The following is a 16335-nucleotide window of genomic DNA, read 5'->3' on the forward strand; positions in this document are numbered from 1 at the left end:
CGACGTGGGAAGATTCTTGTGTCATGTGCATTTCACTTTATTTTCGCTTTTTTCCAAAACAACACATTTCCCCTGGAGCCATACATAGCTGTAAATCATCGATTTTTGCTCCATAGAACTTACATTTATAGCAGCCCACTTTAGCCCTCAATCTGCATTGAGCTCTATCAATGTAAATTGATTACTCTGGGGCAAATCGTCCCCCATGCTCTGTGTAGTAGTATACAGAAACAATTACCCAGCGCCCAACACCAACCCATGCATCCCTCTACGCACCCTCCGCCAAACGAGTCAACGCATCCCCCTCAACCATCATCTTCATCCATTCATCCATACCGCGCGCACCAACCTGCTCATAGAACTTGATACTAGGCTCGTTCCAGGTGAGTACACTCCACTCCAACCGCCGGCCAGACACCTTAAGCACCTGCTTCGCAAGGTACTTAAGTAACTTGAAGCCGTACCCATGACCGCGCGCGTTCGGCTGCACATATAAATCCTCGAGGTAGATACCAGGGGCAGATCTCCAGGTTGAATAGTTATAGAAGTACAGGGCCATTCCGACGGGGATTGGGTTCGGAGTGTCGGCGGTATGGGGCGGGGTAATAAGAGCTGTGTAGACGGCGCCACGCTTGGGCGGGGTATCGGGGAAGGAGAGGGTTGCTAGGAGAGATTCTTCGGTGGCTTCGACTTCATGGAGGGCTTTTTCATAATCGGCTAGTTCGCAGATGAATTGGAGGATAAGGGGGACATCTACCTGGTGTCAGTTGTCTGTGCTACGCGCTCAGAAGCGTTTGAGGTCAATGCACTTGCCCTCGGGGGTCGCGAGACGAATGGTGGGTTGGTCGACCGTGGTGTTGGAGAGAGGACGCAGATAGTCCATGACGAATTTTCAGTACATGAAAGCCTCTTTCTCTTTGAGACTTTTGTACTTGCTAGTATATGCACTGCTCTTTTTTTTTGGCAAGCTTCGCGACCCCAGGATTTTACTATCCCGGATTAGGCAATGTTACCGATTCTGTTTAGATGTGACATTCTGCTTTGGTTAACATGGATTTTCAACTGTCTTCAACGGAATGCTAGATCTCAATGCTGTCTTGATAGGCATAAATGACATCGTTGAACTGAACAGTGTTTTTTTTTCACTCTAATAGAAGGAGATTGTACTATCTCTACGGAGTGATATTGTACAGAGCAAAGGACTTGGATATGCAATCCACGCCCATGGGTATAAACGCCAATTATTTGGACATGATGGCTGACATCCACTTTTGCTCATCGGTGCTGTGTTGGTTTATGTTGGTTAGTGACCCTTGTTGAAGAGAAAAGTTCCGTAGGATACTCACCGATCGAAATGGAGCAACATTCCCAGAACAGGGATCAGCTGCTTCTGATAGTTCTTGTCCCTCTGTTCCAAAAATTGGAGAAGAACATTTTTCAAGTACATGAAGTCAATGGATGCATTGCTGGGTGGGCCGAGAGGAGTCTCGCTCTTACCAGGAGATGCGGCTGCCCGGCGAGAGCCTGAATCCATAGATGACCGCGAGGATTGTCGACCGGACGGGGAGCCACGTAGGCGGACGTCCTCCCCGAGTGTCTTGTGGGATTTTCGAAGCTTCTCCAGTCGGTTGTTTGTCTCTTCCACTGAACGACGAAGCTCTGCCTTGTCCTTCTCGAGATCACGAACTTGCTTCTCACTTGCGTCGAGAGCATCGCGCAGACCAGCCATGGCCTGCCGAACCTCGGTCACTTCCCGTGATGACTTTTCAGATAATAATTCGAGCTCATCACGACGGCGGCGCCAGTCCTTTTGAGACTGTTCAAGCTCCTCCTTGTCCTGCTCTGCCGTGCGCAGGGCGCGCTCAGCTTCACGGACCTTACCCTTGAGTTCTTCCATCTCGCGGGCACGGCGACGGCCTTGGGTGCTGGCTTCATCTTCAGCACGGTCTCGCTCTTCGATAGCAGCCTCCATGCGTTCCTTAAAGTCTCTGACCTTGGACTCTGAACGGCCCTCAATATCATTTAGCAGACGGCGCATGGTCTCGCCTTCGCGGGTTCGCTCGCTCAGCAGACGGTGAGCGTCCGCCAGTTCTTCATCCAGGCTCTCGCATCGCTCACGTGCCTCCTTCATTTGCATTGCAACTTCCGTGGTCTGGTCACGCATGCTATTTAATAAGCCCTGGGCGCTGCTGTGCTGAGCTGTCTTTAGCTGGATTTCGTCTCGGAGGCTTGCGAGTTCCTTGTTCAATTGAGAAATCTGTTCGTCCATCTCCCGCATCTTAATACGAGCATTCTTCAACCCGTCTTGGGCCTTGGAGAGGTCGCCTGCAGTCTTGTCTCTGGCATTGATGGCATCTTGCCTTTTGCTCTCGGCAGAACGCAGGTTAGATTGGGTGACACTAAGATACTCCTCAGCCTTCATTCGGCTGTCAGTCTCTTGTCGGATCTTCTTGTTGAGGGCACCCACTTCTGCGTCACGCTCTGAGACCTTCGACTTGAAGGTCTTCAGCTCAGCACGCAGATCCTCATGCTTGCCCTCAAGGGCCTTTAAATCGGAGTTTTTGCTAGTGAGGGTTTCTTTCAGGGTCTTCAACTCCGAAGACTCGGCACGTAGGCTCCGCAATTCGGGTTGAACCTTCTGAAGAGTTTCACGGAGGTCTGTAAGATCTTTGAATCGAGTGGCAGCCAGCTGCTGGGCGGCAGAAATATCAGTCTCCAAGGCAACAGAGCGGACCTTGAGGTTATCGAATTCCTCTTTGAGTGAGGCGTGCGCCTTCTCCGAGTCAGCTGAAGTCAAAGCGCTACTAGTGCGAAGATCCACCAATTCCTTCTCTAGCTTGCCAATGGTTTCTTCAAGAGAAGTCTTTTCTGCTGAAAGCTCCTTGATTTTGTCTTTGGCTGCCACATGCTCCTGGCCGATGTTGACAAGGTCATCACGAAGGGACTCAATCTCCTCCTTCAAGTTGTCCTCGCCTTTCAGCTTAGAACTGAGACGGTCAATGGCGGCCTGCTTTTCATACAGTTGTTGGGTGAGGGTTTCGATCTTTTCTTTGAGTTCATCCAGCTCTTTGGTAGCTGGGGCAGGCGCCTCTGTGGGTGATAGCTCTGCAGGAGCCGCATCAGCCGGCTTAATAGGTTCCTCCGCTTTGCCGCTCTTCTTCTTCTTCTTGTTCTTCTTCTTTCCTCCACTACCGCCACCGCCAGTAGCTTGAGCAGGCTGTGTCTCTCCTTGGGCGGGAGCAGGAGCAGGAGCGGGGACAGTCGAAGTGGGCTTTTCATCGACCGCTGCCAGGGTTTTGGCAACCTCATTGAAGTCAGCTAGCTCTCCAGCGAAGACTTTTTCCCTAGCAGACACCCATGCCCTGTTCTCTTTCAAATTTTCATTCACAAACTCATAGATATCTTGTAGTTTAGCAGAATGTTCGCACCTCTCTTCGATCTCAGTCTTCAGTTCCAAGATAGTAGATTCGGTGTCCTTAAGCTGAGATCGGAGACCATCAACTAAGCCCTGAAGCACAACGAGCTTTTTCTCGTCGGATTTCTTTTCCTCCTTGGTCATCTCCAACTCAGCAGCTAGGTCCGAATCGGACTCGGTTCTTTCGGATGCCTGTTTCTGGAGCTGGTCGATTTCCTCAGTCTTCTCCTTGAGCTGAGAGTTGAGCTTCTCAACCTCAGATGTGGTTGATTTGAGAGAGGATTCCGCAGTTGTTAGCTTCGCCTTCAGGTCATCGATATCGGCCTTCTTAGAGGTTTGCAGAGTCTTAATCTCAGCATCCAAATTGTCTTTGGTTTCGCGCAGCTCAACGAGCTCCCGGCTGGCTGTCTCCAAGTTCTGCACCAAGCTTTCAGTTGACTCGCGGGTGACAGACATATCGCGCTTGAGCTTTTCGACTTCGATTTTTAGGCTCTCAACCTCTTCTTGCTTCTCTTTAAGTTCTCCTTCCAAGCGGGGAACTTCATTATCAAACGAAAAGAACTCTTCGCCGGCCTGTTCCCCAGTTCCGTCTGTCCCCTTGGTTGTCGCAGTCTGGGGTTTCTCGTTTTTGAGACCAGTAACCTCATCCAAAGCCTCCTTGGCAGCCTGCTGGGCCACTTCGAACTTCTTTCTGAATTCTTCCCTTTCTTCAGTGACGCGCTTCAGCTCTTCCATAACCATGTCGCTTTTCAATGTTGATTGATTAAGGTATTCCGTGAAAGCTTTAGGTTCGGCGATCGATGTAAGCGGGGTGTTCTCGCGCAAAGTGGCTTCAAAGGGTTCGATCGATAGAACGCGCGAGTGAGCGGTGCGGTAGGCCTTGAGCAATTCTAATGTGCACGGTAAGTCTTGTGCCCTACAGTCTGGTCGGGCAGATGCATACCATGGTATCGGGACTCCAGCTTATCAAGTCGTCGGAGCTTCGCGCGAACCTCAGGGGAAAGCACAGCCATGGTCTCCTGCCCTGTCTCATTCTCGGGCGTCTCCGCCGGTTTGCCTTCGACCATCTCACTCTCTCCCTCGTTAGAGGTGTTTACTTCTGGGGCACCCTCTGGTATATCAGCTTGAGGAGTACCGGACCTGCTGGATTCATCGTCACCGATGGTAAATTCAGCCTCAAACTCCTTAGGGTCGGGCCCTCGAATGGGGGTGCCAGTGTTGCGTCGCGGACGGGAGCGCCGATTCGGGGACTGGTTGCGTCCAGGAGGACGGCGAGCGGAGTTGGAGCGCTCGATATTATCTTGGGCGGACTTTTGACGTGCTTGTTCCTCTGCAATGCGAGAGTCGATGGCGTCGCGGAGCCGCTGTGATGAGTGTTAGTTAGGAAGGCGCATCATCCAAAGGGCGAGTAGGTACTTGAAACATTGCCGCGGTTCTGAGAACCCAGACGACAATAGAATGTAGAAACTCAAGGCCACTGGCAAAGGCGTTTACCAAAAATAAAAAGAATAGCAGTGGGCAAAGGGAAGTGAGGGGGAGCATTGGTTTCCAAGGTCGGCAGTGTGGCCAAGGCGGAATCCCATGTGGAAGGTCAGTTTCGACTGGTCTCTTTGTGTTGGAGACTTGAAAACTACTATTATATCTTATTAACAATTGATGTTGGATTTTAGAATAATCATGTCCAGTGTCTCTTATTCAGTTTGCTGTTCTTGCTGTTCTTTTTTTAGTTGAATCCACCATTCACCAAACGCAACGTTGCATATATATATGCATAAATATGTAAATTTTTTCTGTCCAGAGCAATCCATACTTTCCTGCGAGAAAGGGCTCCATGTTGTTGAGATTACATCAAATGAGGGTTTGACAAATTGTTGATGGCGGAAGCTGGAGGAGAATTGAGTACCTTCCAGATTTATCTTCGATTCTGATTCTGCAAGTCTCTCAAAGTTGTGTTGCTACTATGTGGACTCCCAAGGCTTGGAAGATTGTAAACAATTACATCACTGTGGATTGGCCTGTGATAAGGATGTTTCGATAGAATCATGGGGATCATAGGGATCATAGGGTTCGTGGAAGTATAGAACCGATCGGGTTAATTATAGAATACTAGTTTGAGAATTGAAAAACAGAGTGAGTGTTTTTTTAAAAACTGAAATTGTACGGAGTAGTTGGCATAGACAGGATTCACATTCCGCCTCGGATTTGAAACGTATGTTGTAAAGTCACAGACTTGGAACAACTCTATCCCTCTCTGATCCATCTCACCTAAACTTCATATTCCACCCTACACCCACACCGTCTAGTGATGCTTCCAATCTTTAGGCCTAACGGGCCCACGGTTGGGTTCACCTCTGCATTGATCTAAGTCAACCCGAGTTAGTCTCAAGCTTAGACCCGGAACACCAAGCGGAGCTCCCCAATCTTGCATGTGGTTAACATGGCTGGCCTGGCCTCATCACTCGCCCTCAGTCTAACGGCTCCAACTTCAACCTCTATTAATCCCCTCGCTTCTAGCGCTTATATCTCCCAACCCCCACCGTCCCCTCCAGCTCCCTCAATTATGGCGGGGTGGATCGGTTGGGTGTTTACCCTTGTCTTCCAGACCCTTCCAAGCGTTCTCTACTCGATAATCACATTCTCGACTATAACGCTGCCCACATGGCTCTTCACGCTCTTCTCTATGAGCTTGACCTTCACCATGAATTTCACCACCATGTAGGCCTTGCTCTTGTTCCTAAATTGAATCCTTGACTCTTGCTAATCAATCATGACCCGTAGAATGTTAATCTTCCTTGCCCTAGCATCGACCGTCAGCTGGTTCATCCGTTACCGGTACCTCAATACGTACAGTCGCCTGCCCCCGGAGCCTCAACGCAAAGAAGCACAGGTCGATTTGTTCCCAGATAGCCAGGAAGGGGATTCAAAACCAGGGCTTGCCAACTATCTCGATGAATTTCTCAGTGCGATCAAAGTCTTTGGCTACCTCGAACGACCCGTCTTCCACGAGCTGACCCGGACGATGCAGACCAGGAAGCTGATCGCGGGAGAGACGCTCATGCTGGAGGAGGAGAAGGGCTTCTGCATGGTTGTAGATGGGCTGGTCCAGATCTTTGTGAAATCAGCACGTGAAGGAAAGCCAGGCTCACAAGAGAGTCTCTATATGGACGATGCCTCCTCAGACGAAGATGACCGGAACATTCACAACCGACAGGGCTATCAGCTTCTTACTGAAGTAAAGAATGGCGCTTCGATGTCGTCTTTGTTTTCTATCCTTCAGCTGTTCACAGAGGATATTGAGCTTCGTAACTCACGGAGTTACAGCTCCAGTATGTCCAGTCCTACCACTGGCCAGAATAATGTGCCTGATACCTTCCCTGTCAGTCCTGGGTCTACCGTCAGAGATACCGCGACCTTGAGCACTGCAGCCCGGGGATCTGCCGACACCTTGCCACCAGTGCCTCCACTGAACCTCGGAGAGAGCCATACCTTGCCCCGACAGGACCCTGGCCAGACCTCACAGGCCGAGACTAAGCAAAATGCCCAAAAAAAACGGCGGAAGTCGGTACACCCAGATATTGTAGCACGGGCTACAGTTGACACAACGATTGCTATCATCCCTGCGAGCGCATTCCGCCGTTTGACCAGAGTCTACCCACGGGCAACGTCGCACATTGTCCAGGTTATCCTGACACGTCTCCAGCGGGTCACATTTGCCACAGCGCATTCTTATTTGGGCCTGACTAGCGATGTTTTGGGAATAGAACGGCAGATGTCTAAATTCACCTCTTGGGACCTCCCGAATGATCTTCGGGGAAGTGCTTTAGACCGCCTGAAGGACAAATTCACGCGAGAGCGAGAGCGATTGGGACCGGAAGAAATTAGAAAAGGGATTGCTCTTCATAATCCTTCTGTTGGCCGCAGAGGACACTCGAGCAGTACCCTCAGAAAGGAAGCCTTTTTACAAGCAAAGGTGGCCAGCGAGCGTTCTCTCACACCCCTAAGCCCACAAAAGGCACCACCGGCACTCATTGACAGGGAATTGGCTGGCGTCAGTCCTGGTGATCTGCTATCGACAATACAATTGTCCCGGTTTGGACCGCGACATGATCATTTGGCACCTCGCCTTCAGACCCCTCTAACTGAGCGGGAGCAACCTCAATTTGTATCCACCGCTGCAATCAATGGCCTGCCCTCAACTTTCCAGCGAAATGAGTCAGTGGACGAGGATGCTATCTTCCGCGAGTCGATCTTGAACTGTATCATGAAGGGTATTGGGCTCACCGAAGATGCACGCGATAATCTGCGCAAGAGCAGTAACTCTGGCGACGCGTCGCCGAGACTTCTCTCCTACGATAACCGCCGCCAGAAGGCAGTGTTCTCCAACGCATTTGGCTTTATGGACCCCTTCGAAGGGTCCGGTGATGGCGAATCCGAATCCATGATGTCCTCCATGTCAGTGACGAGCGCAGGGGGGACTTCGCCAGTCGTCAACCTCCGGGAAGACCTCCTCAATGACATTGAAGTAGTCTACTTTCCACAAGGCTCGGTTTTGGTGGAACAGGGTGAGCGCCATCCAGGTCTCTACTACGTGATTGATGGATTTTTGGACGTGGGTATTCCGGTAACTGAACGTGAGAACACCCTTGTTGGGCCATCTCATGGATCTGTCTCACAAACGCAAGAGGAGCTGTTCCCGAGGCTGAGACGAACAACGACAGCATCGTCGCGCGCCCCTGGCCCAGCAGGCGGCAATGACCCTCGACGGAAGACCCAGTCCCGCAAATCGCTACACCTGATCAAACCTGGTGGCATTCAAGGGTATGTAGGTGCGCTTGCATCGTTCCGTTCGTACACAGATGTTGTGGCCAAGACGGATGTCTACGTTGGATTCTTTCCCCGTGCTTCCCTCGAGAGAATCGCAGATAGACACCCAACTGCTCTGTTAACACTGGCAAAGCGGTTGACAAGACTGCTGCCGCGTTTGCTGCTTCACATTGATTTTGCGCTAGAGTGGGTGCAGGTCAGCGCCGGACAGGTGATTTATCACCAAGGGGATGAAAGCGATGCGATTTATCTTGTTCTGAACGGTCGTCTGCGGTCTGTACTTGAGGGATCAAACGGCAAGATTACCGTCATTGGCGAACACGGCCAGGGAGAAAGTGTTGGCGAACTTGAAGTCATGACTGAATCCACAAGACCCTCTACGTTGCATGCTATTCGTGAAACGGAATTAGCCAAGTTCCCCCGGTCTCTTTTCAACAGTCTTGCCCAGGAACATCCGGGAATTACCATTCAGATATCTAAACTTATTGCCCAGCGAATGCGTGATTTAGTCGAGCATCCACTTTCTGAAAATGGGATTGAACAGAGACATGCTGGCGGAATTCAGACTGCAACATCAACAGTCAATCTTCGCACTGTGGCAATTCTTCCGGTCATGGCTGGCGTCCCGGTGGTGGAATTTGGGCATAGACTCTTACAGGCGTTGCACCAAATTGGTGTGACCAGAGGTGTCACATCACTCAACCAAGCAACGATTCTGAACCACTTGGGTCGCCATGCCTTTAGCAAGATGGGGAAGCTTAAGCTTTCGCAATACCTGGCCGACCTTGAAGAAAAATTCGGAATGGTCTTGTACATCGCTGACACTAACGTGAACGCACCGTGGACCCAGACTTGCATCGCGCAAGCTGACTCTATTCTGTTGGTAGGCCTCGCAGAATCTTCCCCCAGAATTGGAGAATATGAGCGGTTCTTGCTGGGTATGAAGACTACTGCTCGTAAAGAACTAGTTCTTTTGCACGCGGAACGATACTGTTCACCTGGCCTCACTCGGGAATGGCTCAAGAACCGGGTGTGGATCAACGGTGGCCATCACCACATTCAAATGGCCTTCCGCTCGACCACAGAGGCTTCGCACCCGCCGAGTAAGAAATTCGGAACTGTGTTGAAGCAGCGCGTGCAAATCTTGCAAGCCGAAATTCAAAAATATACGTCCCGGCGTGCACAGCAAACCCCACTCTACTCCCCACAAACCCCTTTTAAGGGTGATTTCCATCGTCTGGCTCGACGTTTGTGTGGCAAGTCTGTTGGTCTTGTACTGGGCGGTGGTGGAGCGCGTGGCATTTCGCAAGTTGGTGTCATTAAAGCGCTCGAGGAGGCTGGAATCCCAATCGATATCATCGGTGGCACATCGATTGGTTCTTTCATTGGAGCTCTGTACGCGCGTGACGCTGATGTTGTGCCTATGTACGGGCGAGCCAAGAAGTTCTCTGGGCGTATGGGGAGTATGTGGCGGTTTGCATTGGACTTGACCTATCCCACTGTTTCCTATACCACAGGTCATGAGTTCAACCGCGGGATTTTCAAGACTTTTGGAGACAGCCAAATCGAAGATTTCTGGTTGGAGTTCTACTGCAACACAACCAACATCAGCCGATCTCGAATTGAGTATCATTCGTCTGGTTACGTGTGGCGATACGTTCGGGCCTCGATGTCGTTGGCCGGCCTGATGCCTCCTATCTGCGACGAAGGCAGCATGCTCTTGGATGGTGGTTACATCGACAATCTCACTGTAGCACACATGAAAAGTCTTGGAGCGGATGTCATATTTGCAATCGATGTTGGGTCTATCGACGACACCACGCCCCAGGGATTCGGAGACTCTTTGTCAGGATTCTGGTCAGTGTTCAACCGGTGGAACCCCTTCTCTTCACTCCCGAACCCACCTACACTTTCCGAAATACAAGCACGACTGGCGTATGTCTCATCCTTCGACAATCTTGAACGTGCAAAGAACACTCCTGGCTGTCTGTACATGCGTCCTCCTATCGACCCATACGGTACCCTGGAATTCGGCAAATTCGACGAGATCTACCAAGTCGGCTACGCATATGGAAAGGAATTTCTCGACCGTTTGAAGAGCGAGGGCTCACTGCCCATCCCGGAAGAAACCGAGGAAAAGCGCAAGCTGCAGCGAACGATGGCTCCTCGCCGAGCAAGCATTTAACTGTTTCCACATTACCCTTCGCCTCAGCCCTGCATGCGATCTCCTCTGCTTTGTGCTGGCACCTCTTCTTGCGCAAGATGCCGATTTAGTGGCTTCTCTCATTGAACATGTCCATTCAGTGTATACTGAAAATAGCCAGAAATTAGAAATACAGCTTTGCTGGCAGTCATATGACATTTCCTTCCAAGGTCTCTATTTCAGTTTTGGTAGTCAGGCCATTTAAGCCATTTTAAGTATACAAGTAGACAAACAATCTTGGAAATCTTGATCGAAGACGGGGAAAGGCAACCACTATATCAAACACCCCAAGTTTTCAAGCCTAGTATAAAGTAACTGATTGATTAATATATTAAGAATAAAGAGGCCGTTGCAGTAAGAATGTATCCCCACGTCCGCGACGGATGTAGACAGTACTATCCATCAGATATGAACTTCACCCTGCTCTCATCACTCATAGTAACATATGTTCAAACTAGTCCCTGCCAAAGTTCATTATGATAAAACTGAAAAAGGAACACACAAAGAAATCCAAAATCCAAAGTGGTTTCCTGACCGTCCCAGCAAATTAGATGTCTACAACCTTTGACCGCGTCAAGAGATAGCAGATGCTCAGGAATGCAGCCGGTATAGTTGTCAGACAGTTCCAGCAGGAGCTGCAGGCGCATCAAGAGGTGGACGGGTTCCAGAGTTGACTTTATCGTCCTCGGTGCGAGGGGTGGTGTTTTCCCTACGATTAGCCCAGAGGGCAGCGACTTCCAGGAACATGCCGCAGAAGGTGAAGATACTACAATAATGTTAGTTTTCATCAATTCACAGTAGCTGGGAGACTAAGGCAACAGACAAAACTAGGAAGATGAAAGCTTCATTGGCTCTCTTGCGCTTGCATTTGAGGCCCGCAGGGATAGCATTATAGCACCGTCTCGTGCTATAGTCTTGTGCAGAGAATATAAATGCAGTCAACCATCTAGAAAGGATATCAGAGACTCTGATGTGGGTAAGATATTTGAATGTTGACCTACAGGTAGGAGAAAACGACATCGATAGCGAGCACGAATCTGCCCAACGAAGAGGGCAAAAATGGGGAAATTAAAGCCGGAAGGAAGAACACGACTGAGAGGACAGCCTATGATTGCTTAGATTATAGGGCTCTGGGGTAACTCGTCAATCTAGAAGAGCTCTAGTAACATACAATGACTTCCTGGTAGATGGTGTGCTGGCCACGGGGACCGTGATTGATGAAGAACGAGGTTAGACCCATAACAATGACAGCACTACTCCACTGCATGGTGCGAGTAACCAGCTGTAATGGACGAGCAAGGGTTGTCGAGAAGCCCATTGCATGTAGTAGACGAACTGAGAAGTATACAAAAAGTGAAAGGGGGTACAACAAGGCAGGGTATGACACGCTCTTAGGATATCAAGAAATATAGAAAATCCGAGCAAGGAAAAAGGAATCAGCTTCCACAGCAGAACAGCAGAGAGCATGATTTTATATCTCCGAATCGATCACCCCAACATCACTGGTTCCATCGAACTATCAGTAACAAAGCAAACAAGACGCCAAGTACAATGCAGCAAGGTTCATAATAGTCTAGGGTCAGGGCCAGGGCCGGCAAGGACGAAAAGCAAGAATTCCCCAGGTGCGTCATGATGGCCTCTGCATGGAGTCAGAACCAACCCTGTCTGGGCCAGATCCCAATTTGACGCCGCCTACTCTTCCACAATTGGAGACTGTGCTTATTATTTCAACTGTCATGCACTGAGTTCGATCTACTTCTGTTCTATGCGAGGTTGGAGGATTGACAATGTCAAATTCTTACACCCACGGAGATGGCCCAAATCAAACCCAAGGTTTACCTGAAGAAAGCGAATAACGACAAACAAAAAAACCAGTCGGTAGCTTGCGGAAGATTATCCAACGTCTGGTTAACGTCGTGATATGACAGTTACCAAGTGCCAATCAGAGCGAGGATGGGTGGATTGCACCACCAGTGCATAACCCCCGACGAGAACAACATGACTACTCCGTATACACTGCAGCATCACCCAATAGCGGGGTTCTCCCTGCAGGGGCCATGATCAAAGATATCTTCAGCATCTATAAAGCTTTTTTCGATGCACTCGGGTTGATTCGGGGATTGTCACATCCCTTCACTTGGACTTTGAGCATTTACAATGTCCAAGGGAGATACAATGTAGTTCTATTGTGTGAGGGCTATTAGAATGCAAAGGATGCTATGAAGTAGTTATGGGCACACCACAGTGTTGTGTGATAGATCAAATTCGCCCGTACAACATTGTTGTCCTCTGATCATGTTGTGGGTGGACTAGTCTACAAGAATGTCCCGACACGGCCGAGAACAAAAGACCAAAGCGGTTACTTTTTAACTGGTCAGTGGAAGAAGAACCCATTTCCAATGGTTTTAACTTGGCTACAGTTACCTTTGACCTCAAACCAGCCTAACGTGAATCACCCCAGAGGCCATGCAGGTAGAAGTCTTGGACCCCCAACTTAAAGCACAGCACATTGATAGAAATCGGGAGCACGTCCTACTCTGGAAAATGACTTGTTTGGGACCCTTGCTATTAAGATGTATACAAAACCCAGGTTTGTTTGGGAGAGTGCCGGCTGCAGAGATGCTAAACAGACCACCGTTGATGTATCCGCTGTCGTCCTGAATTTGGAAAAGAATGCTTGATCCTACCTCCAGGGAAATTTCTCACGAACAGAGCCAACATGCCCTGCAGTAGCTTGCGGAGTTTGCTGCGTGTTCGGCTTCATTCACAGCATCTACTTGTCCTGGCCTGAGTTGTCGCCCGTATCAACCCCTGGGGTTTCTGCTCTGGCCATCATATTTAAACGAGTGTTGGACTGGGAGATCGGATTGGGTAAAATAGGGGGAAAGCAGAGAGATGGGAGAGTTTGAGAAAATTGTGAGATGAGGCACAAAAGAGAAGAGTGTAGGATATGAGATATAGTAGTAGCGAGAGTGGTCAAAGGGAAATATGGATGCTCATTGAAGGCAAGACAAGCCCTGACACAGGGTCTATTAACATAAGTAGGTGTAGTTATTCATACGTAGGGCTGATCATGTCATATTTCGCTACCACCGAGCTCTGCAAGCTCCGCAATAACATCTTTTTTAGTATCGAAAAAAACATGCCTTATACCACGCCGGAAATAAGCAGACCTTTTGACTCCAGTGCGCCCAAGCAGGTGTTCTCGGAAATCGCTTTTTTCAACTCACCATGAAGCATTGCCAAGTTCATGCTCCTTGATGTATTCGCTGCCCTTCTCCAGGTACTCTTGCCGCGTGACTGAGGATCGAGCCAGGTCGCCACCAGAAGCCCACTGTGCCGCGCCCTTCCAAGCATCAAAGACTGGATCTGACGCCTTGCGTACATTCAGTGTTGCATCGATGGGCAGGAATCCGCGGACTTCCTTACGGAAGCGTTCATCGAAGCCAGTGAACAACGTATTTCCTCCAGTCAAGAACACATCCTTCAAAAGAAGGGACTGATCTGCTGGGCTGGAAAAGCGTTGATTAATGATATCGGCCGCGATCTCGATCAGACCAGCCTGGTCGAGGCCAGCAATGGACGGTTTGAACACAACCTCAGGCACACGGATGCGCTCGACGTTCAGATGCAGTTGGTGTGCCTCCCGCTGGCTTTCCGGGTCGAAAGGCCAGGGCCCACGAAGGAAGGCATGCACAAGACTTTTTGTCCAGTCGGACTGTGCGGCGAAAGTGTTGCTCTCGTTGAATTCGGGATCGTACTCGAGGAGCTCTTTCTCTACAGAGTTGAGCATTCCGTTGAGATCCTCCTCCTCTTCATCGTCACTGCCCTCGCCAACAGCTACAGTGCGGTAAACACCCCAGTCTTCATCATTAGCACCAAAGTCATCGTCGTCCCCGCCACGGCGGCGTTTCTTAGGACCGTCGGATGCTAGGTTGGCGAGCGTCTTCATGCGCATCTGACTGGCCAGGGATTTGCGGTTTCCTAGGTCGGCCGTGAAGCGGTCTCGGTCTTTGATTTTTTGTAGAATGCCCTGAGGATTATTAGCACGGGAATTTATATTGTCACATCAGGTGTCACATCAGGCCAACATACCTGGCGATTGTTGCGGCGCTTTGCAATCCAGTTTTCGAAATCATTCTCACGCGTCTCACGGTCTAGACGCTCCTCCTCCTCAATACGAGCTTTTTCGCGCTCCTTCTCTTCTTTGGCACGCAGTCTGGCATCGAAGTTGGACTTCATGAGACGTTGGTGTCGCTTTTCCTTCAATCCGGCCTCATCCAGTTGGTCATCAGGGATATCGAGCATGGGGAAAGTCATTTCCTCAGGCTGCTCCTCAGTTTCTTCGATACCTAAATCCTTGTTGCGTGAGCGTTTGATAGACTTTTCCAGCTCGCGAATCAACTTTTCAAGCGCAGCCTCATCTTTCAAATCCTCGGCTTCCAGAATGCGACGAATCTCCTTCTTAGTTTCGTTGGCTAGATTACTCTGCAAGTCTTTCCAGTATTCCAGCTCTTGCTCCTTCTTCACTAGTTTCTCAAGTCGCATCCTTGCGGCCTGCTCTTGTAGGCGTCGACCGCTCTCCTTTTTGCGCTCCGCAATCCGCGCGAGCTCTTCTTCAGTCTTCTCCTGCACAATATGCTCTGTGAACGGGTACTGGATGACGCGGTCACGGTCCTCTAGTCCTGTCCAGTCGAGAAACCCACTCAACTCGCGATCGTAGTCTTGTGAGACATAACAGTGCTTATGGACCAATTCCTCCATCTGTGCGTCCGTCAACCGAGTCGGGAAGGTTGGGTATTTCAGCTTCAAGAGCTTCATCAGGTATTCGGCGCTCTGTAGGCCACCCCAGTTGAGACGAGTGCTGTTGGAAAACATGGGTTTCGAGTTCATGACCGGAATGACATGAGTGGACGTATGCGCTGAGTCCACAATCAAACCGTCCGTTCCACCATTATAGCGATAGGAGAAGAGGGAATCGACACCATAAGCCACAGACGGCGCAGAGTAGCATTCGAAGAGGATCTCGTTCATCACTAAAGGAGTGTCAGCAATCACCATACTGGCTTTGGAACCGTCAGATACCCACTCTTCCTTGAATATGCCATATTAGCGATTGGCTCCGTCATCAAGATCGGGCGGCCGACGCCCCCATTTGCACCGTCCACGCCCAGCTTGAGGAACAAGTAGTCTAACACGCCTTCCATGACATCCCAGTTACCGACAACACTTGAACCGGGGTCAAAACCATTGCGCAACTGTCCTCTCGTCGTTGCATCGACGTAGGCATCGTATCCGATAAATTGGCACTGGCGGTTGAGCTTGCGATCACGGTATCGGCTCATGACGGGGGGTATGGCGAATCGGGGGTTTTTGTCAAAAGACCAACCAGCCTTGACCAGGTGAGAGCCTGCGCGTGAAACAAATGTATTAGCAGGGTTAAATCGCAAACTGTTTGAAATTACTTACCATTATCGATGACGATAGCATTGGTGTCCGGATGGGCCTGGCTCTGCTGGTATCCCTCGGGTTGCGGAGGATGATACCCCTTGAATGGAAAGTCTTGTACACCGTGGAGTTGTGGAGGGGGCTTCTCAATTCGTGTCTCGGTGACATTGGATGCAATGCGAGCTGGTAGAAGAGTGTGTACGGAGGTTATCGTCATGGCGGGCTGCGCTCCGGAAACCAGGAGCAATTGAGATCAGAGATCGTAGATGGCGACAAGGGCTCACTGCATGGGAAATGAGGTCCTATTAGGAGGAAACCAATGAGCCTGTGGAAAGGGCAGCGGATTGACAAAGAGGCAAACGGCACAAACGCGGTTGATGAGGTTTGGCGGAGTTGGACCGCCAAGATTGGAGGCTATCACTATCGCTTGGATGGAGTGCAGAGT

At 50.0% G+C, this 16335-nt stretch overlaps 5 protein-coding genes across 5 annotated transcripts; 1 reads left to right on the forward strand and 4 right to left on the reverse strand.

The window, feature by feature from the left end:
• Nucleotides 1-268: 268 nt before the first annotated feature.
• On the reverse strand, nucleotides 269-883 carry Pdw03_3688 (Acyl-CoA N-acyltransferase; the record flags this gene model as incomplete). Its single annotated transcript, XM_066100565.1, has 2 exons — nucleotides 269-753; nucleotides 814-883. The coding sequence occupies 2 exons, from the start codon at nucleotides 881-883 to the stop codon at nucleotides 269-271; spliced, it is 555 nt and encodes a 184-aa protein (XP_065955965.1).
• Nucleotides 884-1241: 358 nt separating this feature from the next.
• Nucleotides 1242-4840, reverse strand: Pdw03_3689 (Vesicle-mediated transport protein (Imh1), putative; the record flags this gene model as incomplete). The annotated part of the gene is made up of 4 exons (XM_066100566.1): nucleotides 1242-1284; nucleotides 1347-4305; nucleotides 4359-4779; nucleotides 4832-4840. 4 exons carry the CDS (start codon nucleotides 4838-4840, stop codon nucleotides 1242-1244), a joined length of 3432 nt encoding a protein of 1143 aa, XP_065955966.1.
• Nucleotides 4841-6113: 1273 nt separating this feature from the next.
• Pdw03_3690 (Patatin-like serine hydrolase, putative) lies at nucleotides 6114-10424 on the forward strand (the record flags this gene model as incomplete). The annotated part of the gene is made up of 2 exons (XM_014676430.2): nucleotides 6114-6130; nucleotides 6194-10424. The coding sequence occupies 2 exons, from the start codon at nucleotides 6114-6116 to the stop codon at nucleotides 10422-10424; spliced, it is 4248 nt and encodes a 1415-aa protein (XP_014531916.2).
• Nucleotides 10425-11057: 633 nt separating this feature from the next.
• Nucleotides 11058-11760, reverse strand: Pdw03_3691 (MARVEL-like domain; the record flags this gene model as incomplete). The annotated part of the gene is made up of 4 exons (XM_066100567.1): nucleotides 11058-11208; nucleotides 11266-11388; nucleotides 11444-11547; nucleotides 11614-11760. 4 exons carry the CDS (start codon nucleotides 11758-11760, stop codon nucleotides 11058-11060), a joined length of 525 nt encoding a protein of 174 aa, XP_065955967.1.
• Nucleotides 11761-13668: 1908 nt separating this feature from the next.
• Nucleotides 13669-16107, reverse strand: Pdw03_3692 (Chromatin remodeling complex subunit (Arp5), putative; the record flags this gene model as incomplete). The annotated part of the gene is made up of 4 exons (XM_014676428.1): nucleotides 13669-14475; nucleotides 14538-15478; nucleotides 15532-15852; nucleotides 15912-16107. 4 exons carry the CDS (start codon nucleotides 16105-16107, stop codon nucleotides 13669-13671), a joined length of 2265 nt encoding a protein of 754 aa, XP_014531914.1.
• Between the last annotated feature and the right edge of the window lie 228 nt (nucleotides 16108-16335).

The sequence above is a fragment of the Penicillium digitatum genome, chromosome 1, assembly GCF_016767815.1.
Source record: "Penicillium digitatum chromosome 1, complete sequence".
Taxonomy (NCBI): domain Eukaryota; kingdom Fungi; phylum Ascomycota; class Eurotiomycetes; order Eurotiales; family Aspergillaceae; genus Penicillium; species Penicillium digitatum.